At 30.4% G+C, this 25,590-nt stretch overlaps 8 protein-coding genes across 8 annotated transcripts, besides 1 other annotated feature; 2 read left to right on the top strand and 6 right to left on the bottom strand.

Annotated features, from left to right (window-relative positions):
• Positions 1-2,185: 2,185 nt before the first annotated feature.
• Positions 2,186-5,590: a mobile genetic element.
• Positions 5,591-6,470: 880 nt separating this feature from the next.
• TVAGG3_0773410 (ankyrin repeat protein family) lies at positions 6,471-8,046 on the bottom strand (the record flags this gene model as incomplete). Its single annotated transcript, XM_001319077.1, has 1 exon — positions 6,619-7,971. One exon carries the CDS (start codon positions 7,969-7,971, stop codon positions 6,619-6,621), a length of 1,353 nt encoding a protein of 450 aa, XP_001319112.1.
• Positions 8,047-8,480: 434 nt separating this feature from the next.
• On the top strand, positions 8,481-9,988 carry TVAGG3_0773400 (transmembrane protein 181 family; the record flags this gene model as incomplete). Its single annotated transcript, XM_001319076.1, has 1 exon — positions 8,481-9,845. The coding sequence occupies one exon, from the start codon at positions 8,481-8,483 to the stop codon at positions 9,843-9,845; it is 1,365 nt and encodes a 454-aa protein (XP_001319111.1).
• A 1,599-nt stretch (positions 9,989-11,587) lies between these two features.
• TVAGG3_0773390 (uncharacterized protein) lies at positions 11,588-14,207 on the bottom strand (the record flags this gene model as incomplete). Its single annotated transcript, XM_001319074.2, has 1 exon — positions 11,670-13,160. The coding sequence occupies one exon, from the start codon at positions 13,158-13,160 to the stop codon at positions 11,670-11,672; it is 1,491 nt and encodes a 496-aa protein (XP_001319109.2).
• A 469-nt stretch (positions 14,208-14,676) lies between these two features.
• Positions 14,677-15,231, top strand: TVAGG3_0773380 (uncharacterized protein; the record flags this gene model as incomplete). The annotated part of the gene is made up of 1 exon (XM_051246048.1): positions 14,677-15,231. One exon carries the CDS (start codon positions 14,677-14,679, stop codon positions 15,229-15,231), a length of 555 nt encoding a protein of 184 aa, XP_051092635.1.
• A 480-nt stretch (positions 15,232-15,711) lies between these two features.
• TVAGG3_0773370 (uncharacterized protein) lies at positions 15,712-16,389 on the bottom strand (the record flags this gene model as incomplete). The annotated part of the gene is made up of 1 exon (XM_051246047.1): positions 15,712-16,389. One exon carries the CDS (start codon positions 16,387-16,389, stop codon positions 15,712-15,714), a length of 678 nt encoding a protein of 225 aa, XP_051092634.1.
• A 667-nt stretch (positions 16,390-17,056) lies between these two features.
• TVAGG3_0773360 (uncharacterized protein) lies at positions 17,057-18,103 on the bottom strand (the record flags this gene model as incomplete). The annotated part of the gene is made up of 1 exon (XM_051246046.1): positions 17,057-18,103. The coding sequence occupies one exon, from the start codon at positions 18,101-18,103 to the stop codon at positions 17,057-17,059; it is 1,047 nt and encodes a 348-aa protein (XP_051092633.1).
• A 3,102-nt stretch (positions 18,104-21,205) lies between these two features.
• TVAGG3_0773350 (uncharacterized protein) lies at positions 21,206-21,779 on the bottom strand (the record flags this gene model as incomplete). Its single annotated transcript, XM_051246045.1, has 1 exon — positions 21,206-21,779. A coding segment is annotated over one exon (574 nt), but the record flags the coding sequence as incomplete, so codon positions are not given.
• Positions 21,780-22,316: 537 nt separating this feature from the next.
• TVAGG3_0773340 (uncharacterized protein) lies at positions 22,317-24,934 on the bottom strand (the record flags this gene model as incomplete). Its single annotated transcript, XM_051246044.1, has 1 exon — positions 23,574-23,888. The coding sequence occupies one exon, from the start codon at positions 23,886-23,888 to the stop codon at positions 23,574-23,576; it is 315 nt and encodes a 104-aa protein (XP_051092631.1).
• Between the last annotated feature and the right edge of the window lie 656 nt (positions 24,935-25,590).

Raw genomic sequence — 25,590 nt, 5'->3', positions numbered from 1 at the left:
CGTTTTCTAACCTCATTTCTACCCTCTTGAATTTGTCGATGACTTCTTCGAAATGTTTTGTCAAGACTTCCATCGTAAATGAGTGTAAAGCGACCCAAAATAAATGTTTAGGTGAAGAGGTGAGGATCTCACCTCTTTTTTCACCTCTTTTTTCTCACCTCATGAATTCCTTAAGATAGAAAAATAAAGTTAGTTTTATTTCTTTATTTTGTATGTAAAGATTATGATTTCAGCGAGATTTTTTTGACGAAGTTGCCAATCTTCACTTTCGTCAAAAATAACAGATTATCTAATGAAAAATGTCATTTTTTTGTATTTGACGAGAATGTCGGTAGATGGTAGATCTAAACCACGTTTTCTAAACACGTTTTCTAACCTCATGAATTTTCATGAATTTCTTTAAGATAGAAAAAAATAAAGTTAGTTTTATTTTTGGTATTTTTTTGTTATAAAAGATATGATTTCAGGGATTTTTTTGACGAAGTGTCAATCTTCCACTGCGTCAAAAAATAACAGTTATCTAATGAAAAAGTGTCCATTTTTTTTGTATTTTTGACGAGCAATGTCGGGTTAGATGGTTAGATTAACCTCATTTCTAACCTCATTTTCTACCCTCTTGAATTGTCAAGACTTCTTCGCTAAATTGTTTTGTTCAAGACTTCTCCGTAAATGTTTTGTATGACTTCTTCGTAAATGTTTTTGTCATGACTTCTTCGTAAATGTTTTTTCACCTCTTTTTTCAACCCTCTGATTTTTCATTAATTTCCTTAAGACAGAAAAATAACGTTAGTTTTATTTTTTTCTACTTTTATCTTCGTTAGGTAAGAACAGAAATGTCAGAGTCGAGCCAAAAAAACATTCACTAACAAATCTTAATGGCGAAACATTCACAAAGGCACTTATAACGGTATTTGAATCTTACGTAGAGACAAGGATTGGTTACATTATGCCAACAAATATGGTGTCTCAGCCAGTGTAGGAAAAGACTTAGAACGTTGGCTTGCGAAAATAAGTTCCTGGGAAGAGTATTTATAAGGCCATTTTGTTGAAGAATATTAGCACCGCCCGAATTCCGACCGGTTGCTTTTTATACACAAATTCATGCAGGAACATTCTTGAGTTTTGCCGTTGAAAGGAATATACGGTGGAGCCAAAAGTGGCTCGACCTCAAAAACAAGCATTTTATGAGCTTACTAAGCGTGTTATTGAATGGAATTCAAAGGTTTAGTTACATACATCTGACCTTCGTTCATTTTGTTGCTGATATTCAGCAAAAAATAAGTTTATGTTAGAATGTTAGATCTACACGTTTTCTAACACGTTTTTCTAACATTGTCTTAGAAACTCTCGAAATCATGAAATTTACCACCAAAAATAAAGTTTATGTTAGCATTTAGATCTAACACGTTTTCTAACACGTTTTCTAACTCTTGAATTTCATTACTCTTCGTTAAATGTTTTGCAAGACTTCTTCGTAATGAGTTATAAAGGACCAAAATAAAGTTATTGTTAGCATTGCTTAGATCTAACACCTTTTTAACACGTTTTCTAACCTCTTGAATTTTCTTGACTTCTTCGTAATGGTTTTGTCAAGACTTCTTCGTAATGAGTTGTAAAGGACCCAAAAATAAAGTTTATGTTAGCATGTTAGATCTAACACGCTTTTCTAACACCGTTTTTCTACCACCTCATTGAATTTTCATGACTTCTTCGCCTAAATGTTTTTTGTTCAAGACTTCTTGCGTAATGAGTTGTTAAAGGACAAAATAAAGTTTATCGTTAGAATGTTAGATCTCACCTGTTTTATTCACCTCTTTTCTAACCTTCTTGAATTTTCATGACTTCTTCGTTAAATGTTTTGTCAAGACTCTTCGTAATGAGTGTAAAGGACCCAAAAAATAAAGTTTATGTTAGATGTTAGATCTAACACGTTTCTAACAGTTTTCTAAACCTCATTTCTACTCCTCTTGAATTGTCATGACTTCTGCGTAAAATGTTTTGTCAAAGACTTCATCGTTTAATGAGTGTAAGACCCAAAATAAATGTTTAGGGTGAAGAGGTGCAGATTTCTCACCTGTTTTCACCTGCTTTTTCACCTCGAATTTGTCATGAATTTCCTACGAAATAAAAAATAAAGGTTAGTATTTTATTTTTTATTTTTTTATTTTGTATAAAAGATAGTGATTTTCAACAATCGGCCAACACAATCACCGAACCAAATTGTCACAACAGCACCAAAACTCGTTAGTCATGGAATCCACGTCAAGTTAGTAGAGATGAAAAAGTTCATTCCTTCTTCATATTACTTTCTGAAACAGAAATACAACAAGAATTAAAGCATGAACTTTTAAACAATGTAATTAGACTGTACGTGCAAGGATTGAAGTAAAAATTGAAACAGTACTCTTTATGGAAATTGCAGGACCTCATCGCACCATTTGCCCTAAACTACCTTGAAATCACAGCAAAAAAACTATCACTATTCCTTGAATTCGATTGAAATTAGAGTGAAACCAACTGACTCAGTAGAAATAAAGAAGTTCATACGAAAGTTAAATATGAGTTTCTAGGATATTCATTGCAACCATAAGTTATGCGACAAAGATTGCGACATGGTATATAAAAATTCTGACTTATAAATCGAAGAATTTAAGACATACGAAACTTTGTTTCTTAGTTGCTTGAATGTGTTTGGAAATAAGAGATTAAAGATAGAAGAGGAAAGTATGGAAAAACTAAATAAAGACCCAGCTTTTTGAGATGAAAAGCAATGACGCTCTTAGTGTTTCTAGCTGGTTTTATTTCAATGTATAACGCAAAAATGAACCCCGCAATGTTCTAAATGTAAAGCAGCAATGAGGAAATATAACTACTCCGTCAAAGAGATAGAAGTATGCGAGAAAACGACTATGCAGATTAAAGAAAAGAAGCAGAAAAGCCAGCAGAAGATAAAATGGACTATGTTGAACTTTCTAAAAAAACTATCCAACAGCAGAAGATTTCCTTCTTCTGACGTCAAGAAGAATATAAAGAGAACTTTCGCGATGTTAAAACATTCATGTACTAAAAGAAGAAATAGAAGCTACGAAAATGTTTAGAGTCAAATATACATCGACAATTCATGTAAAACGCTTGTGAAAAAAAGAGGTGAGGAAAACAGGTGAGAAAACAGGTGAGATCTAACATGCTAACATAAACTTTTATTTTGCTTGAATTCCGCTATGAAAATTCAGTGAGTTTTGTTGTGTTGTTTTAGACCATGTTAGAAAAGAGGTTAGAAAACGTGTTAGATCTACATGCTAACATAAATATATTTTTGGTCATTTTTACAATGAAGTCTTGACAAAAACATGGAATCTCTTCCCTCGGAAAACCGAGAGAAGCATCAATATGACAAAGTCTTGACAAAACATTTAAGTTCGCATGAAAGCTTGAAATTATTATGAGTTTTTGTATGTTTTAGCACCATGTTAGGAAAAACAGGTGAGAAAAACGTGTTTAGATCTAACATGCTAACATAAAATATATTTGCTGAAAAAATGACAAATTTCATGAGTTTTGGCTGTTGTTTTAGCCATGTTAGAAAACAGGTGTGTGAAAAACGTCGTTAGATCTACATCGCTAACATAAAATATATTTTTTGCTGAAAAATGACCAAATTTTCATGAGTTTTGTGTTGTTTTAGACAGAAAAGAGGTGAGAAAACAGGTGAGATCTCACTCTTTCACCTAAATATATTTTTGCTGAAAAATGACCAAATTTCATGAATTTCCATTAAGACAGAAAAATAAAGTTGTTTTATTTTTATTTTATTTTTTTATTTTGTATGTAAGAACAGAAATGACAAACATTGAGTTTGAAACAGTTAGAAAGATAGACAATGACACCAAAGTGGTTAGAATAGGTGATTTTAAACGTAAGATACTCAAAGAATACAACAAAATATTCTTTGTCAGACATTATATCTCCATCTGGAAAGAAAACAAAGGACTGGGTTAGAATTGCTTCTAGTCAGAAATTTTGACAGAAATCTGAGCTTATGTATCGGTAAGATTCTATGGAACTGCAGCATATCTTATAGACAAAAGTCTTATACAATAGTTTTGTTATGGTTTAGACCCAGTTGTTGGATATAACTTCATAACATATGGTTCATTCGATACGGAACGTTTGCAGTGAAGGCTTACTTTACATCGTTCAGAAACCGAAGGACTTCAATACAAAGAGATATAAGATAGGAAGAATATTATATATAACTCAAAGATATGACAGTACAGTCAATAGAGTCAAGGTTGTGTTTGCTAATGATATGAGAGCTGCAGAAACAGAACTACTTGAAAAGTTTGAGAAAATATATGGTGCTCCATAAAAGGTAAAGAACGTTTGAAGTAGATGAGATAGATAAAGCTATAAAATTATTTGACGAAGTTGCTGAAAAATACATGTAAAGCGTTTTTTTTTGGTCTTTGTGAAAGTCAAAAAATAACGCTAATTTTTTATAAAATATTTTTTTATTTTGTATGTAAAGACAGATATGTCAACAACAGAGAAACACAAAACAGTTATAGTCCATTGAAGCTATAAATGAAGAATACGAGTACATACAGTTAACAAACAACTCCGTCTCATTCGTTCGGTCAAAGACGATATGTACCAAATGCAAAGTATTTTGACAGCATGTTTTGCTCCAGATACTAAGAAACCACAAGACTGGTTTAGGAACCAAAGCACACAAGAATTTGAGCGAAGCACAGCGGAGACATACTTTTTTCTGAAACAGTGAAGAACAGCGAGTAAGTAAAAACCGCGAGTCGCCAAACTCTATGAAAATCGTGAAGAACAGCGAGTAAGTAAAAAACCGCAGTCGCCAAAACTTCTATGAAAACAGTGAAGAACAGCGAGTAAGTAATAAAACCCCAGTCGCCAAAACTCTATGAAAATCGTGAAAAATTGCCAAACGGTTTGAGAGGATATTATGTAATAGACTTCTTGTAATGCTGTTGCAATGTGGGCTTCGCCTCGTTATGCTTGGTATATTTACAGACTTCTTGACGAAATTCATAGACAAGAACGTGAAGAGATGGAAAACAAGCTTGAAGCAAAAGACAAAAGCATTCAGAAAAGAATACCACGTTCGGTACAAAAGGAAAGGAAAAGAACTATAAGTATATGATTTATACTGAAGAGTTGGAGAAAGAAGAAGACAGAGATATGGTTTATGTTGCATTTAGTCAGAAGAAACACAAAGCTTTTACGACTTGCTAAGATTTACAAATCTGACAGAAATTGGTTCTATCGCGAAAACTTACCGATTTCAATGACACCGAATGAAGATGTGAAACAAATAGTTCAAGATACGTTACTCAAACACACTATGATATTAAAGGTTGTACAATTTACATTCAAAGAAGATTTGTCATTGTTAAAGGAAAAATAACAGAGTATTTTTGACAACTTCAAACAAGTAGGGTAAATGAACTCTTTATTTTTCAAGCTTGACTTTTTTACAATTTGAACTTTGTTTGCGTTAGTATGAATTCTGAAAGAAGTATGAGGGTCTTGTATGACTTTGTACTTCTCCCATAGTTCATGTCTGTCAAACTTACCTGCCATGGACTCTTTCATAAGTTCATGAAATCGTCTTCGGACAATCCGGGGAAAAGTATAATGTCAGTAAGTATTCTTTTAACATCCTTACTTAAACTCTTTGCTGTCTTGTACACAAATGACAACTGAGATGTTAAAGTGTCTGAGCTTCTTAGAATTCGACACATATCTTGTTCTCTATTCTTTAAGCAAATCCTCTTGAATGAGAGCACCGAGGATATGGTGGCTCAAGACATGTTGTACTTACTATAATGGGTACAATGAAGTAGAATTACTCTTATATCTTATTTATATTTCAATAATTTTTTTTATATTTTAAAATATCTTTCCCCACCTAGCGAATTTTATATATTTCATGATACACACACATAATTCCTATATTATGGATGTTACATAATCAGGAAATGAAAATTTTATTTTTCTTCCTGATTTCTTGAAGTGAACATAGATCATTTCCACTTTATGAAGATGTTTATAATCTACTGAGTAAAGAAATATCGTAGTAGCTTAAAATAATCGATAGTATTTTTAAAATGAAATTCTGAGTCTATTGAATAGTCAACAACTTCGAGGGAATATCCAATGACTGTACACAAAAATGTTGTTATCAACAAAAATGTCTTTAATGAAAAAGTTATCGTAATAGTTGTAAGTCAGAATTGTTCCAGCGATCATTAAGTGCATTAGCATCAAATAATACTTTATATGCGTCAAAATATTCATAAATTAAAGTATTATGGTCCAAATCACTTTTTTTTCTCTGATTCTCCACTTCGAAACTTAAAAATATAATGTGTAATTTTAAATAGAAGAAGAAATGTCAGGAACTTGATAAAATGATATTTGATATTATTTTGTTGTTGATAAATATGAATAATAAAATTGTTTATTTTAATTAATGAATTAAATGAAAAATAAACAATAAATAATAAACAATATTCATATGAAGAATAGATTGGAAATAAGAATATTGTTAGTTTTAATATAATTATGTTATCTGGTTAGATTATATTACTTTGCTCCAATAGATTTTAGATAATCTCTTACTTCACCTTTTGCAAGCGAGAGTGCAGTATATCCATCATCATTCTTTGCTTCTTTATCAGCTCCAACTGAGATAAGATATTTAACAACTTCAAGATAACCATAATATGATGCCCAAATGAGTGGAGTATATCCATTATTTTCTTTTGCTTCTTTATCAGCTCCAACTGAGATAAGATATTTAACAACTTCAAGATAACCATAATATGATGCCCAAATGAGTGGAGTATATCCATTATTTTCTTTTGCTTCTTTATCAGCTCCAACTGAGATAAGATATTTAACAACTTCAAGATGACCATTAATTGATGCATAATGCAGTGGAGTAGATCCATATTTAGACTTTGCTTCTTTATCAGCTCCAACTGAGATAAGATATTTAACAACTTCAAGATGACCATTATCTGATGCAAAAATGAGTGGAGTATATCCATTATTTTCTTTTGCTTCTTTATCAGCTCCAACTGAGATAAGATATTTAACAACTTCAAGATAACCATAATATGATGCCCAAATGAGTGGAGTATATCCATTATTTTCTTTTGCTTCTTTATCAGCTCCAACTGAGATAAGATATTTAACAACTTCAAGATAACCATAATATGATGCCCAAATGAGTGGAGTATATCCATATTTAGACTTTGCTTCTTTATCACAGCCACATTCAATAAGTGATTTGACAAGATTAAGATTTCCTTTTTCACTTGCAACATGAAGTACATTCTTTCCATAATCTGTTGTCTTCTTCCAAAGTCCTTCTTCACAAGCCTTTGAAATAATTTCGCGATTTCCTTTAGAAGAAAGTTCTTCAAAGAATTGGTAAACACGATAAAAATCTTTGGTTTCTTTAAGTGATGAGATTTTGGTTAAAAATTCTCTAGAATAGTTGTGATCTTCATTAGTTCGAGTGACTGTAGTTTCTTTGGCAGAATTTTGTATTTGATTCTGTAATGTTTTTATTTCTGTTTGATGTTGTTTGATTTCTTCTTTAGAATCACGCATATGTTTGTCGTTTTCATTGATGAAATCAATAATTCCATCAAATATATGGAATTTCATGTACTTTTTGACGAAGTTAAGAATTGAAACAACTTCTTCGATGTTTTGGATAGTAACATTTGCTTTTCGTGTACTGATATATAATTCTTTGGCATTAAGAGTTGATGAAGACTGTTTAAGAAGAGTAACGTACTCATCGGCGGTTAAACGTGAATATTTCATGATTCTTTTGATCTCTATGATATCGAATGTATCAAAAAAGTTTTCGTTTTGAATATAATCACTGAGATGAGCAGCAATGTATTCGTGATTCAGATTCATGGACTGATTCCTATAGAAAAACCGTTACTTTACAAAAAATCCGAAATTTTTTAAAAATCGAAATTTAGATTAAAAATAATCTCATTGCTATACGTTTTATGAAAATATATCTATAAAATTTCATTTCAAAATGTTTAAAAATTCCAAATGAATTCTTCAACAATGACATATAAATTATTGCAAAGCATTGAGTTTCCTTTATCAGAACCAGATGTTTTCGTCGATAATCATAGACTTTGAGTAATATTATTATTATTTCAATCGTCAGGCATAAAACAAGCTAATGATCTGTTGATTCAAGTTTCATGAATAATAGCAATTTGATATGTCTGCAGACAATATCATTAAAACAATTCAAAATATGAACTAAACTAAGTTGAGCAACATATGAATTCATTTTTACTATAAGGCAAAGTTAGTCTATTTGCATATAATAAGCTTGCTTAAAGCTGTATATGACTCAGCCCCGACTTTTTTTATAGAATCTGACAAAAAAATAAAAATAAAAAATGAAAGAATTTGATGACCAAAATCACTTATTTTCAATTGCAATCGGTGATGATACAACAAACAATATTGAAATGATAATAGATTCATCAGATCATAATGGAAAATACGCTCCTTATTTTGGATTTGGCGTTTTATTTATTTTTTTATTAGCCATTGGCTTTATTCCAACATACACAACATCGTATACATCTACTACACATAAGAAAACAGCAGCTCAAAACAGTCTTCCGATAATTCCTATTGTATCCAAATTTAAGATTACTCGTCCAATGAACAATAACCTTCAAATATATATGAAGATACCAGGTTTAACCCAATTCAAGAAGATTTCTCTTTCATATACTTTTAATATTTCTTATAAATCTTATTATGAGAAACCTTCAATGATGTTGCGCAATACAAGACACATATTTCCTTCTTTTTCGTCGAAAAAGAGCGATTTTATCCAGTTAATCTTTGTTGATAAAATTCTAGATTACTCAGAAATCGAGTTTGTCGGTAGTGTTTCTAATACTCCCGAGATTAAAGAAATCGACATATTATATGCATACGAAAACACATCTTTTACATTGCTTATGATCTGGATTCGGATAAATTTCCCAATAATTTTATTAATTCTTATTATTGTACGATTTTTCCGCAAAACTGCTACCACAATAGAACAAAAAGCATGCTCCCTACTGAATTTAGCTACAATTTTCTATGATCAGCCTTTATCAATTTTAAATTTTTACAAACCAACTCCTCTCACAGTTTACTTAGACATAATCTTTTCGGACATATATGGCCCAGTACTATTCTTTGTATCCATGTTCCTTATTTCTCGTACTTTCGATCAAAAGTTAACACAAACAATGATTTACCTTCCTTTCATCTATTTCGGTACAACATTCTTTCTTTCATCGATCAACTTTCTCGTGCACTATCCTTGCGATATCCCAGACCAGCTTGGTTCCCTTGCTTTCGACTTAGAATATTTGAATACTTTTATTAGTTTCATTTATTTTTGTCTTTTTTGTTATTATATGATTGTCAACATCCAACATTTTGCAGGAGACCCAGGTATTAGGTTATCCACATATAGAACTATTGTTTTGTTTGTTTCCATCGGAATTTCTATTTTTTCTGTTCTTCAGGCCGAGAATTCAGTCAGAGAGTCTTTGTTTTCAGGTATTTTCCAGTTCGGACTTGTGAACACTCTTTCCATTGTGATGGAGTACATGCATTCAAACAAAGAGGTGTTTCTTAAGGACATTTACGAAGAACCAATGAATCTTGGAGAATTTTCTGATAATGCAATTGGTGAGGCCATCTCTTCTGACTTCTCAGATGAAGTATCTTATTCATCTGAACAATATGAATAGAAAGTTATTATTCATTCTTTTTTATTTATTTATTATTATTATTTCAAAATTATTTTCAAATTTTCAATTCCAAAAATTTTGAATATCAAAATAATCAAAAATCTTTTGCTTTGATTCTTTTCAAAAGTTTAAGGAAAAAGTAACGCATTAATTTCTAATTTTTCAATTTTTATTTTTATATGTTTGTTTGTTTGAATAAAATTATGATGTATGATATTTTAAACGCAAGTATATATGTTCAACAATGATTTTTTTTTATAAAATCAGAAGAAATAAATTTGGAAATATTAGGCAGTCAACAAAATTTAGTATTCAAAGTTAACATGATTTGGTGATGTATATTATCGATTGTGTTGACTTCCTGACTCTCAAATTATGAAATTTTACAGATTTTAATATATGACTATGAATTAAATGATAAGTAACAAGCAAAAATCAGTATACAAAATATTTATATTCAGATTTATAATAAGTTTTTAATCATATTGATTTGACTTCCTGTTTCTCGGTATCTGTATCATCCGTAACTTCGACAATTACTCTATTGATAACTGTTACCTTTGAATCCATATCCAAAATATAGGGTTGACGTGTACGAACCCATTGTAAATCTCTAAGTGTTTTTCATAACAGTAATCATATTCCCATTGATTGAAGATTAGTGTTCCTTTGGGATAGTTGTCGACTTTTGGAATATGTTTCCTTATGTTTTTCAGTCCTCTTTGAACATCATCAAAGTCTTCTTTCAAATCGAGTAGGAAACCCTTCCCAATATTCTTTCTAAGCATTTTGATCGTATTTCGGAGTGAATTGAGCCATTCATATCTTACTGTTAGTCTTCCTGTGAATATGAGGAAAAAATATAGTGCTCTTCCGTATGATGAGAATCTCAAAGGGAAGAAGAAGTTCCAATGAGCTTCTCGATACATGCAATCAAGAACGAGAGGATTTGCTCCAGAATCATAATATAAAGCTGCATAATAGTGTAATTTAATTTCTTTTCCATACGGATCTTCTTTATCACTCGTATAGTAGCAATCAAAATCTATTCTTTTTAATTCTAACATGTATTTTACAACTTTCCACGGAACTCTAATTTTTTTTCTTCTTTTACTTCTAGGATCTGGAATGTATCTAAGCACAGAATCCTTGTTCATCTCCGATTCACCGAAATGAAACTTGTATTGGTCCTTCTTATAAGTCATTTAATACTTTTGTTTATCTGAAAAACTAAAATTTATAAAAACCGCAAAATTGCTCACTGAAATTTTCAATTGCATTTATGTTATAATTTTTTCATAAATGCTTAGAGAAATTTATTTGAAACTACTTTTTATTATGTAAATCTGATCGTATTACAACATCTTTGAGGGGAAAAAAATCTTTGGCATATTCAAATTTTATCGTTAAAATTCTTGGATTAATACAACTTTTACTTATTGTATTCATCAATTATAGTTCAAATATATCATAAAAATGTTCAATGCTATAATAAAGACTCTGGAATGTGAAATAATATAAGCTTATTGAACAAAAAATCATTCAACCAATAATTTTTTTTCACCGAGTACTAATATATTATGATGTTCATAGAATATTGGAATACTATTCACTTCAAATTGATTTATGTATTGATCACTTAATTTTTTTATATAGACATATGCATATATGCATATATTCAGTGGAATTGATTATTAGGTGATAAAAAGTTTTATTCATGAAAATATTACGATTATAATATAATTTAGTTCGTTAAAATAAAATTTACATCTTTCCCCTAGGATTATGCTTCAAATAAATATTCCTAGCGATCAATATCCACTTTTAATTTATATAGCTCGGCTTTCTAATGTGGACATTGAGCTTTAAATAACTCTTTGTTTTTAAGAAATCAATTAAATCAGCGTTATTAATTGAAGTTGATAACCCAGGAATAGAAAAGATTATGTAGTCATCTTGAATGTTTTGTAATGATATAAAACGTCTCTTAGCTTCTCCAACAATTTTCTCTTTTGATGTATTTCTATCGCATTGGAAAGAAACAATGAAACCTTTATAGCACAACTCTATATCAATTTTTTCAGAGAGTTCGTGATTTTTAATTGCATCAATTCTTAATTTGACTTCATCAAGAGCAGTTATTTTTGGCTTTTTTACAAGATAATCTTTAGATTTATCTTTGCCAAAAGTTTTGAGGAAATCATTAATATCTTCTGGTTCTTTTTGTTCTTCTTCACAAGATGATGACAATGAGTAATCTTTAGAATTCATTGATGATCCTTGAGCAACCAGGTTAGAATTAGGAGTTCCTGATTGATTCAGGAGTGTTTCAATATTGGAAGGAGAAGTTATTATTTTTTCGAATTCCTCTGGAGGAATTAATTCGGACTTTTCTTTGGATTCAAAGTGCGCCTTGATGTCGTCAATTCTAGAATCAATGAATAAGAGATAAAAATCGTTCATATCCGGGTATATAATTTGGAAAAATTCTGTGGCTGCTCCAGAATTAAAAAAGTTAGCTTTATTGCTATCACCTCCAAACAGTTGATTAGTAATGAATGCAACGCATTCACTTCTGGTCATATTGCTCAATTCAGTCTTTTGTAAATTGATTTTTTGAACTTCATCTTTGTATTCACATTCGAATTTAATTAGTGGGATTTTACCATTCATAATTGGAAGGTGAATATCAGAGCCACATCTTGAAAGGAGAGCTAACATCAGGTTTGCAAAAACTGACTGATTTTTTTCCAAATGTTTCCAATTAAACTTCAATGCTTCATCTGAAAGGTGACTAGCGCGAATGAAAACTGTATCATCTTTAACTTCGAAAGGAAACTCTTTTTTAATGCTTGGATGAAACTCGAGCAATTCGCGATAAAGAGCTACATCAGAAAAGGATTTGTCTCTTTTGAAAACTGATATATTGAAACTTTGAATAGAATAATTGATGAGGAATTCATCACTCGCAATTAATGTGTCAGATGATAATATCATGCTCAATTCATCCAACATGTTGATCAATTCAGTGTAATTTCCTTCATCAAAAATTTCTCGGAATAATTTTAAACCGTCGCTGATGGTAATTACAGATGAAATCATATCTTTCTCTTGTTTAGGAAAGTAATTCTCAGCAACATCTTTTAATTCTTTTTCGAGCTTTTTTCTAGCATCATCATCGAGGTCGTTTTCAATCAGATATTTCCTAACCTCTCTAATATAGTGCAAATCTTGATAAGCCTTTTCAAAGTAATCGATGACATTTGCCTTACTAGCTAATGCTCTTTCAGTCAGCATGATCCATGGTCCTACCATCCTAAAAAATCTGCATGACGCCAACAATTTTTCGATAAAACTATCAAGACCTGCCTCTAAGAAATGTATTATGTGTCCATCTTCATGACCGAAAGAGAAAGCAGGTATGAATACGGCAGTAGATACACCATTTTCTACAAAAATGGGGAAACTTCTGAATTCAAGCAATTTTTCACTAAACTTGATTGTAGGAGGATTTTTGAAGGTCTTATCAAAGCAAAATTGAGTTCGTGCTCCTGAAATTTCAAAGTTAATTTTAATTTGTTTTTTGAGTATCAAATTAATGATTTTCATGCTTCGAACAATTTCAATTATTCGATTCTTGCCTTCGTTTGTGCAGCAAATCTCTATAAAAGCTAACGCTAAATCTTCAATTGTAAATTTTCTTACTTCTTTGCCAGGAGAGCTCTGAATTGGGCTTAATTTCTCAAATGTTGGAATTGAATCCTCTATTTTAGCCTTTTCATCTTTCTGAGATAGCCATATATTGCAAATATGTTTAATATCTTCTGTCAATTGAAGAGTTTCGATATTAAATGTTTCCATGACTTCTTTTTCCGTGATTCCAGTAAGCTTTGCTATGGCCTCTGCGAATGTAGTTACTTGCTGCTGCATTATTTAATCTAAATAATTTTCAATTCAAATTTGATGCATTTTTTTCTATGAAAAATACATCTAATTAAAATATGTTTTAAAGCATTGACTTACATTCACTATATGCATTATTTAATGATTCGATACATTTTACTTCTTAACTGCTTAATTTTAATTTTTCGATTATTTTTTCATGTCTTTTTTTCACATTTAATAAACTTCTCTAAATGTATAGACAATAGTACACTAATTGAACACATTACTTCATAGGATTGTAAAATTCTGCCATTTTTTTTATCATGAAACGATCCTCATCTCAAGGTCCCACTGGTTTAAAAGGAGATAATTTTGATGAAGATGAGGCATTTGATTCTCTTGATGAACAATTACTTGATCTGACATTATCTCCAGTACCAAATTTTGAATTAATTCCTTTCAAAGCTTTAATTTCATCAATAAATTTTGTTGGTAATAGTACTCTTCAAATATGCATATTTACAGAATTTTAAATACAAGACACATATTTCCTTCTTTTTCGTCGAAAAAGAGCGATTTTATCCAGTTAATCTTTGTTGATAAAATTCTAGATTACTCAGAAATCGAGTTTGTCGGTAGTGTTTCTAATACTCCCGAGATTAAAGAAATCGACATATTATATGCATACGAAAACACATCTTTTACATTGCTTATGATCTGGATTCGGATAAATTTCCCAATAATTTTATTAATTCTTATTATTGTACGATTTTTCCGCAAAACTGCTACCACAATAGAACAAAAAGCATGCTCCCTACTGAATTTAGCTACAATTTTCTATGATCAGCCTTTATCAATTTTAAATTTTTACAAACCAACTCCTCTCACAGTTTACTTAGACATAATCTTTTCGGACATATATGGCCCAGTACTATTCTTTGTATCCATGTTCCTTATTTCTCGTACTTTCGATCAAAAGTTAACACAAACAATGATTTACCTTCCTTTCATCTATTTCGGTACAACATTCTTTCTTTCATCGATCAACTTTCTCGTGCACTATCCTTGCGATATCCCAGACCAGCTTGGTTCCCTTGCTTTCGACTTAGAATATTTGAATACTTTTATTAGTTTCATTTATTTTTGTCTTTTTTGTTATTATATGATTGTCAACATCCAACATTTTGCAGGAGACCCAGGTATTAGGTTATCCACATATAGAACTATTGTTTTGTTTGTTTCCATCGGAATTTCTATTTTTTCTGTTCTTCAGGCCGAGAATTCAGTCAGAGAGTCTTTGTTTTCAGGTATTTTCCAGTTCGGACTTGTGAACACTCTTTCCATTGTGATGGAGTACATGCATTCAAACAAAGAGGTGTTTCTTAAGGACATTTACGAAGAACCAATGAATCTTGGAGAATTTTCTGATAATGCAATTGGTGAGGCCATCTCTTCTGACTTCTCAGATGAAGTATCTTATTCATCTGAACAATATGAATAGAAAGTTATTATTCATTCTTTTTTTATTTATTTATTATTATTATTCAAAATTATTTTCAAATTTTCAATTCCAAAAATTTTGAATATCAAAATAATCAAAAATCTTTTGCTTTGATTCTTTTCAAAAGTTTAAGGAAAAAGTAACGCATTAATTTCTAATTTTTCAATTTTTATTTTTATATGTTTGTTTGTTTGAATAAAATTATGATGTATGATATTTTAAACGCAAGTATATATGTTCAACAATGATTTTTTTTTATAAAATCAGAAGAAATAAATTTGGAAATATTAGGCAGTCAACAAAATTTAGTATTCAAAGTTAACATGATTTGGTGATGTATATTATCGATTGTGTTGACTTCCTGACTCTCAAATTATGAAATTTTACAGATTTTAATATATGACTATGAATTAAATGATAAGTAACAAGCAAAAATCAGTATACAAAATATTTATATTCAGATTTATAATAAGTTTTTAATCATATTGATTTGACTTCCTGTTTCTCGGTATCTGTATCATCCGTAACTTCGACAATTACTCTATTGATAACTGTTACCTTTGAATCCATATCCAAAATATAGGGTTGACGTGTACGAACCCCATTGTAAATCTCTAAGTGTTTTTCATAACAGTAATCATATTCCCATTGATTGAAGATTAGTGTTCCTTTGGGATAGTTGTCGACTTTTGGAATATGTTTCCTTATGTTTTTCAGTCCTCTTTGAACATCATCAAAGTCTTCTTTCAAATCGAGTAGGAAACCCTTCCCAATATTCTTTCTAAGCATTTTGATCGTATTTCGGAGTGAATTGAGCCATTCATATCTTACTGTTAGTCTTCCTGTGAATATGAGGAAAAAATATAGTGCTCTTCCGTATGATGAGAATCTCAAAGGGAAGAAGAAGTTCCAATGAGCTTCTCGATACATGCAATCAAGAACGAGAGGATTTGCTCCAGAATCATAATATAAAGCTGCATAATAGTGTAATTTAATTTCTTTTCCATACGGATCTTCTTTATCACTCGTATAGTAGCAATCAAAATCTATTCTTTTTAATTCTAACATGTATTTTACAACTTTCCACGGAACTCTAATTTTTTTTCTTCTTTTACTTCTAGGATCTGGAATGTATCTAAGCACAGAATCCTTGTTCATCTCCGATTCACCGAAATGAAACTTGTATTGGTCCTTCTTATAAGTCATTTAATACTTTTGTTTATCTGAAAAACTAAAATTTATAAAAACCGCAAAATTGCTCACTGAAATTTTCAATTGCATTTATGTTATAATTTTTTCATAAATGCTTAGAGAAATTTATTTGAAACTACTTTTTATTATGTAAATCTGATCGTATTACAACATCTTTGAGGGGAAAAAAATCTTTGGCATATTCAAATTTTATCGTTAAAATTCTTGGATTAATACAACTTTTACTTATTGTATTCATCAATTATAGTTCAAATATATCATAAAAATGTTCAATGCTATAATAAAGACTCTGGAATGTGAAATAATATAAGCTTATTGAACAAAAAATCATTCAACCAATAATTTTTTTTCACCGAGTACTAATATATTATGATGTTCATAGAATATTGGAATACTATTCACTTCAAATTGATTTATGTATTGATCACTTAATTTTTTTATATAGACATATGCATATATGCATATATTCAGTGGAATTGATTATTAGGTGATAAAAAGTTTTATTCATGAAAATATTACGATTATAATATAATTTAGTTCGTTAAAATAAAATTTACATCTTTCCCCTAGGATTATGCTTCAAATAAATATTCCTAGCGATCAATATCCACTTTTAATTTATATAGCTCGGCTTTCTAATGTGGACATTGAGCTTTAAATAACTCTTTGTTTTTAAGAAATCAATTAAATCAGCGTTATTAATTGAAGTTGATAACCCAGGAATAGAAAAGATTATGTAGTCATCTTGAATGTTTTGTAATGATATAAAACGTCTCTTAGCTTCTCCAACAATTTTCTCTTTTGATGTATTTCTATCGCATTGGAAAGAAACAATGAAACCTTTATAGCACAACTCTATATCAATTTTTTCAGAGAGTTCGTGATTTTTAATTGCATCAATTCTTAATTTGACTTCATCAAGAGCAGTTATTTTTGGCTTTTTTACAAGATAATCTTTAGATTTATCTTTGCCAAAAGTTTTGAGGAAATCATTAATATCTTCTGGTTCTTTTTGTTCTTCTTCACAAGATGATGACAATGAGTAATCTTTAGAATTCATTGATGATCCTTGAGCAACCAGGTTAGAATTAGGAGTTCCTGATTGATTCAGGAGTGTTTCAATATTGGAAGGAGAAGTTATTATTTTTTCGAATTCCTCTGGAGGAATTAATTCGGACTTTTCTTTGGATTCAAAGTGCGCCTTGATGTCGTCAATTCTAGAATCAATGAATAAGAGATAAAAATCGTTCATATCCGGGTATATAATTTGGAAAAATTCTGTGGCTGCTCCAGAATTAAAAAAGTTAGCTTTATTGCTATCACCTCCAAACAGTTGATTAGTAATGAATGCAACGCATTCACTTCTGGTCATATTGCTCAATTCAGTCTTTTGTAAATTGATTTTTTGAACTTCATCTTTGTATTCACATTCGAATTTAATTAGTGGGATTTTACCATTCATAATTGGAAGGTGAATATCAGAGCCACATCTTGAAAGGAGAGCTAACATCAGGTTTGCAAAAACTGACTGATTTTTTTCCAAATGTTTCCAATTAAACTTCAATGCTTCATCTGAAAGGTGACTAGCGCGAATGAAAACTGTATCATCTTTAACTTCGAAAGGAAACTCTTTTTTAATGCTTGGATGAAACTCGAGCAATTCGCGATAAAGAGCTACATCAGAAAAGGATTTGTCTCTTTTGAAACTGATATATTGAGAACTTTGAATAGAAAATTGATGAGGAATTCATCACTCGCAATTAATGTGTCAGATGATAATATCATGCTCAATCATCCAACATGTTGATCAATTCAGTGTAATTTCCTTCATCAAAAATTTCTCGGAATAATTTTAAACCGTCGCTGATGGTAATTAGCGATGAAATCATATCTTTCTCTTGTTTAGGAAAGTAATTCTCAGCAACATCTTTTAATTCTTTTTCGAGCTTTTTTCTAGCATCATCATCGAGGTCGTTTTCAATCAGATATTTCCTAACTCTCTATATAGTGCAAATCTTGATAAGCCTTTTCAAAGTAATCGATGACATTTGCCTTACTAGCTAATGCTCTTTCAGTCAGCATGATCCATGGTCCTACCATCCTAAAAAATCTGCATGACGCCAACAATTTTTCGATAAAACTATCAAGACCTGCCTCTAAAAATGTATTATGTGTCCATCTTCATGACCGAAAGAGAAAGCAGGTATGAATACGGCAGTAGATACACCATTTTCTACAAAAATGGGGAAACTTCTGAATTCAAGCAATTTTTCACTAAACTTGATTGTAGGAGGATTTTGAAGGTCTTATCAAAGCAAAATTGAGTTCGTGCTCCTGAAATTTCAAAGTTAATTTTAATTTGTTTTTTGAGTATCAAATTAATGATTTTCATGCTTCGAACAATTTCAATTATTCGATTCTTGCCTTCGTTTGTGCAGCAAATCTCTATAAAAGCTAACGCTAAATTTCAATTGTAAATTTTCTTACTTCTTTGCCAGGAGAGCTCTGAATTGGGCTTAATTTCTCAAATGTTGGAATTGAATCCTCTATTTTAGCCTTTTCATCTTTCTGAGATAGCCATATATTGCAAATATGTTTAATATCTTCTGTCAATTGAAGAGTTTCGATATTAAATGTTTCCATGACTTCTTTTTCCGTGATTCCAGTAAGCTTTGCTATGGCCTCTGCGAATGTAGTTACTTGCTGCTGCATTATTTAATCTAAATAATTTTCAATTCAAATTTGATGCATTTTTTTCTATGAAAAATACATCTAATTAAAATATGTTTTTTGAACATTCACTATATGCATTATTTAATGATTCGATACATTTTACTTCTTAACTGCTTAATTTTAATTTTTCGATTATTTTTTCATGTCTTTTTTTCACATTTAATAAACTTCTCTAAATGTATAGACAATAGTACACTAATTGAACACATTACTTCATAGGATTGTAAAATTCTGCCATTTTTTTTATCATGAAACGATCCTCATCTCAAGGTCCCACTGGTTTAAAAGGAGATAATTTTGATGAAGATGAGGCATTTGATTCTCTTGATGAACAATTACTTGATCTGACATTATCTCCAGTACCAAATTTTGAATTAATTCCTTTCAAAGCTTTAATTTCATCAATAAATTTTGTTGGTAATAGTACTCTTCAAATATGCATATTTACAGAATTTTAAATACAAGACACATATTTCCTTCTTTTTCGTCGAAAAAGAGCGATTTTATCCAGTTAATCTTTGTTGATAAAATTCTAGATTACTCAGAAATCGAGTTTGTCGGTAGTGTTTCTAATACTCCCGAGATTAAAGAAATCGACATATTATATGCATACGAAAACACATCTTTTACATTGCTTATGATCTGGATTCGGATAAATTTCCCAATAATTTTTTAATTCTTATTATTGTACGATTTTTCCGCAAAACTGCTACCACAATAGAACAAAAAGCATGCTCCCTACTGAATTTAGCTACAATTTTCTATGATCAGCCTTTATCAATTTAAATTTTTACAAACCAACTCCTCTCACAGTTTACTTAGACATAATCTTTTCGGACATATATGGCCCAGTACTATTCTTTGTATCCATGTTCCTTATTTCTCGTACTTTCGATCAAAAGTTAACACAAACAATGATTTACCTTCCTTTCATCTATTTCGGTACAACATTCTTTCTTTCATCGATCAACTTTCTCGTGCACTATCCTTGCGATATCCCAGACCAGCTTGGTTCCCTTGCTTTCGACTTAGAATATTTGAATACTTTTATTAGTTTCATTTATTTTTGTCTTTTTTGTTATTATATGATTGTCAACATCCAACATTTTGCAGGAGACCCAGGTATTAGGTTATCCACATATAGAACTATTGTTTTGTTTGTTTCCATCGGAATTTCTATTTTTTCTGTTCTTCAGGCCGAGAATTCAGTCAGAGAGTCTTTGTTTTCAGGTATTTTCCAGTTCGGACTTGTGAACACTCTTTCCATTGTGATGGAGTACATGCATTCAAACAAAGAGGTGTTTCTTAAGGACATTTACGAAGAACCAATGAATCTTGGAGAATTTTCTGATAATGCAATTGGTGAGGCCATCTCTTCTGACTTCTCAGATGAAGTATCTTATTCATCTTATTTTTTATTATTTATTTATTATTATTATTTCAAAATTATTTTCAAATTTTCAATTCCAAAAATTTTGAATATCAAAATAATCAAAAATCTTTTGCTTTGATTCTTTTCAAAAGTTTAAGGAAAAAGTAACGCATTAATTTCTAATTTTTCAATTTTTATTTTTATATGTTTGTTTGTTTGAATAAAATTATGATGTATGATATTTTAAACGCAAGTATATATGTTCAACAATGATTTTTTTTTATAAAATCAGAAGAAATAAATTTGGAAATATTAGGCAGTCAACAAAATTTAGTATTCAAAGTTAACATGATTTGGTGATGTATATTATCGATTGTGTTGACTTCCTGACTCTCAAATTATGAAATTTTACAGATTTTAATATATGACTATGAATTAAATGATAAGTAACAAGCAAAAATCAGTATACAAAATATTTATATTCAGATTTATAATAAGTTTTTAATCATATTGATTTGACTTCCTGTTTCTCGGTATCTGTATCATCCGTAACTTCGACAATTACTCTATTGATAACTGTTACCTTTGAATCCATATCCAAAATATAGGGTTGACGTGTACGAACCCCATTGTAAATCTCTAAGTGTTTTTCATAACAGTAATCATATTCCCATTGATTGAAGATTAGTGTTCCTTTGGGATAGTTGTCGACTTTTGGAATATGTTTCCTTATGTTTTTCAGTCCTCTTTGAACATCATCAAAGTCTTCTTTCAAATCGAGTAGGAAACCCTTCCCAATATTCTTTCTAAGCATTTTGATCGTATTTCGGAGTGAATTGAGCCATTCATATCTTACTGTTAGTCTTCCTGTGAATATGAGGAAAAAATATAGTGCTCTTCCGTATGATGAGAATCTCAAAGGGAAGAAGAAGTTCCAATGAGCTTCTCGATACATGCAATCAAGAACGAGAGGATTTGCTCCAGAATCATAATATAAAGCTGCATAATAGTGTAATTTAATTTCTTTTCCATACGGATCTTCTTTATCACTCGTATAGTAGCAATCAAAATCTATTCTTTTTAATTCTAACATGTATTTTACAACTTTCCACGGAACTCTAATTTTTTTTCTTCTTTTACTTCTAGGATCTGGAATGTATCTAAGCACAGAATCCTTGTTCATCTCCGATTCACCGAAATGAAACTTGTATTGGTCCTTCTTATAAGTCATTTAATACTTTTGTTTATCTGAAAAACTAAAATTTATAAAAACCGCAAAATTGCTCACTGAAATTTTCAATTGCATTTATGTTATAATTTTTTCATAAATGCTTAGAGAAATTTATTTGAAACTACTTTTTATTATGTAAATCTGATCGTATTACAACATCTTTGAGGGGAAAAAAATCTTTGGCATATTCAAATTTTATCGTTAAAATTCTTGGATTAATACAACTTTTACTTATTGTATTCATCAATTATAGTTCAAATATATCATAAAAATGTTCAATGCTATAATAAAGACTCTGGAATGTGAAATAATATAAGCTTATTGAACAAAAAATCATTCAACCAATAATTTTTTTTCACCGAGTACTAATATATTATGATGTTCATAGAATATTGGAATACTATTCACTTCAAATTGATTTATGTATTGATCACTTAATTTTTTTATATAGACATATGCATATATGCATATATTCAGTGGAATTGATTATTAGGTGATAAAAAGTTTTATTCATGAAAATATTACGATTATAATATAATTTAGTTCGTTAAAATAAAATTTACATCTTTCCCCTAGGATTATGCTTCAAATAAATATTCCTAGCGATCAATATCCACTTTTAATTTATATAGCTCGGCTTTCTAATGTGGACATTGAGCTTTAAATAACTCTTTGTTTTTAAGAAATCAATTAAATCAGCGTTATTAATTGAAGTTGATAACCCAGGAATAGAAAAGATTATGTAGTCATCTTGAATGTTTTGTAATGATATAAAACGTCTCTTAGCTTCTCCAACAATTTTCTCTTTTGATGTATTTCTATCGCATTGGAAAGAAACAATGAAACCTTTATAGCACAACTCTATATCAATTTTTTCAGAGAGTTCGTGATTTTTAATTGCATCAATTCTTAATTTGACTTCATCAAGAGCAGTTATTTTTGGCTTTTTTACAAGATAATCTTTAGATTTATCTTTGCCAAAAGTTTTGAGGAAATCATTAATATCTTCTGGTTCTTTTTGTTCTTCTTCACAAGATGATGACAATGAGTAATCTTTAGAATTCATTGATGATCCTTGAGCAACCAGGTTAGAATTAGGAGTTCCTGATTGATTCAGGAGTGTTTCAATATTGGAAGGAGAAGTTATTATTTTTTCGAATTCCTCTGGAGGAATTAATTCGGACTTTTCTTTGGATTCAAAGTGCGCCTTGATGTCGTCAATTCTAGAATCAATGAATAAGAGATAAAAATCGTTCATATCCGGGTATATAATTTGGAAAAATTCTGTGGCTGCTCCAGAATTAAAAAAGTTAGCTTTATTGCTATCACCTCCAAACAGTTGATTAGTAATGAATGCAACGCATTCACTTCTGGTCATATTGCTCAATTCAGTCTTTTGTAAATTGATTTTTTGAACTTCATCTTTGTATTCACATTCGAATTTAATTAGTGGGATTTTACCATTCATAATTGGAAGGTGAATATCAGAGCCACATCTTGAAAGGAGAGCTAACATCAGGTTTGCAAAAACTGACTGATTTTTTTCCAAATGTTTCCAATTAAACTTCAATGCTTCATCTGAAAGGTGACTAGCGCGAATGAAAACTGTATCATCTTTAACTTCGAAAGGAAACTCTTTTTTAATGCTTGGATGAAACTCGAGCAATTCGCGATAAAGAGCTACATCAGAAAAGGATTTGTCTCTTTTGAAAACTGATATATTGAAACTTTGAATAGAATAATTGATGAGGAATTCATCACTCGCAATTAATGTGTCAGATGATAATATCATGCTCAATCATCCAACATGTTGATCAATTCAGTGTAATTTCCTTCATCAAAAATTTCTCGGAATAATTTTAAACCGTCGCTGATGGTAATTACAGATGAAATCATATCTTTCTCTTGTTTAGGAAAGTAATTCTCAGCAACATCTTTTAATTCTTTTTCGAGCTTTTTTCTAGCATCATCATCGAGGTCGTTTTCAATCAGATATTTCCTAACCTCTCTAATATAGTGCAAATCTTGATAAGCCTTTTCAAAGTAATCGATGACATTTGCCTTACTAGCTAATGCTCTTTCAGTCAGCATGATCCATGGTCCTACCATCCTAAAAAATCTGCATGACGCCAACAATTTTTCGATAAAACTATCAAGACCTGCCTCTAAGAAATGTATTATGTGTCCATCTTCATGACCGAAAGAGAAAGCAGGTATGAATACGGCAGTAGATACACCATTTTCTACAAAAATGGGGAAACTTCTGAATTCAAGCAATTTTTCACTAAACTTGATTGTAGGAGGATTTTTGAAGGTCTTATCAAAGCAAAATTGAGTTCGTGCTCCTGAAATTTCAAAGTTAATTTTAATTTTTTTTTGAGTATCAAATTAATGATTTTCATGCTTCGAACAATTTCAATTATTCGATTCTTGCCTTCGTTTGTGCAGCAAATCTCTATAAAAGCTAACGCTAAATCTTCAATTGTAAATTTTCTTACTTCTTTGCCAGGAGAGCTCTGAATTGGGCTTAATTTCTCAAATGTTGGAATTGAATCCTCTATTTTAGCCTTTTCATCTTTCTGAGATAGCCATATATTGCAAATATGTTTAATATCTTCTGTCAATTGAAGAGTTTCGATATTAAATGTTTCCATGACTTCTTTTTCCGTGATTCCAGTAAGCTTTGCTATGGCCTCTGCGAATGTAGTTACTTGCTGCTGCATTATTTAATCTAAATAATTTTCAATTCAAATTTGATGCATTTTTTTCTATGAAAAATACATCTAATTAAAATATGTTTTAAAGCATTGACTTACATTCACTATATGCATTATTTAATGATTCGATACATTTTACTTCTTAACTGCTTAATTTTAATTTTTCGATTATTTTTTCATGTCTTTTTTTCACATTTAATAAACTTCTCTAAATGTATAGACAATAGTACACTAATTGAACACATTACTTCATAGGATTGTAAAATTCTGCCATTTTTTTTATCATGAAACGATCCTCATCTCAAGGTCCCACTGGTTTAAAAGGAGATAATTTTGATGAAGATGAGGCATTTGATTCTCTTGATGAACAATTACTTGATCTGACATTATCTCCAGTACCAAATTTTGAATTAATTCCTTTCAAAGCTTTAATTTCATCAATAAATTTTGTTGGTAATAGTACTCTTCAAATATGCATATTTACAGAATTTTAAATACAAGACACATATTTCCTTCTTTTTCGTCGAAAAAGAGCGATTTTATCCAGTTAATCTTTGTTGATAAAATTCTAGATTACTCAGAAATCGAGTTTGTCGGTAGTGTTTCTAATACTCCCGAGATTAAAGAAATCGACATATTATATGCATACGAAAACACATCTTTTACATTGCTTATGATCTGGATTCGGATAAATTTCCCAATAATTTTATTAATTCTTATTATTGTACGATTTTTCCGCAAAACTGCTACCACAATAGAACAAAAAGCATGCTCCCTACTGAATTTAGCTACAATTTTCTATGATCAGCCTTTATCAATTTTAAATTTTTACAAACCAACTCCTCTCACAGTTTACTTAGACATAATCTTTTCGGACATATATGGCCCAGTACTATTCTTTGTATCCATGTTCCTTATTTCTCGTACTTTCGATCAAAAGTTAACACAAACAATGATTTACCTTCCTTTCATCTATTTCGGTACAACATTCTTTCTTTCATCGATCAACTTTCTCGTGCACTATCCTTGCGATATCCCAGACCAGCTTGGTTCCCTTGCTTTCGACTTAGAATATTTGAATACTTTTATTAGTT

Source organism: Trichomonas vaginalis, chromosome III (assembly GCF_026262505.1).
Source record: "Trichomonas vaginalis G3 chromosome III, whole genome shotgun sequence".
In the NCBI taxonomy this organism is placed as follows: Eukaryota; Parabasalia; order Trichomonadida; family Trichomonadidae; genus Trichomonas; species Trichomonas vaginalis.
Note: the sequence above shows the minus strand (reverse complement) of the source record. Positions and strands in the feature narration are given on the sequence as shown.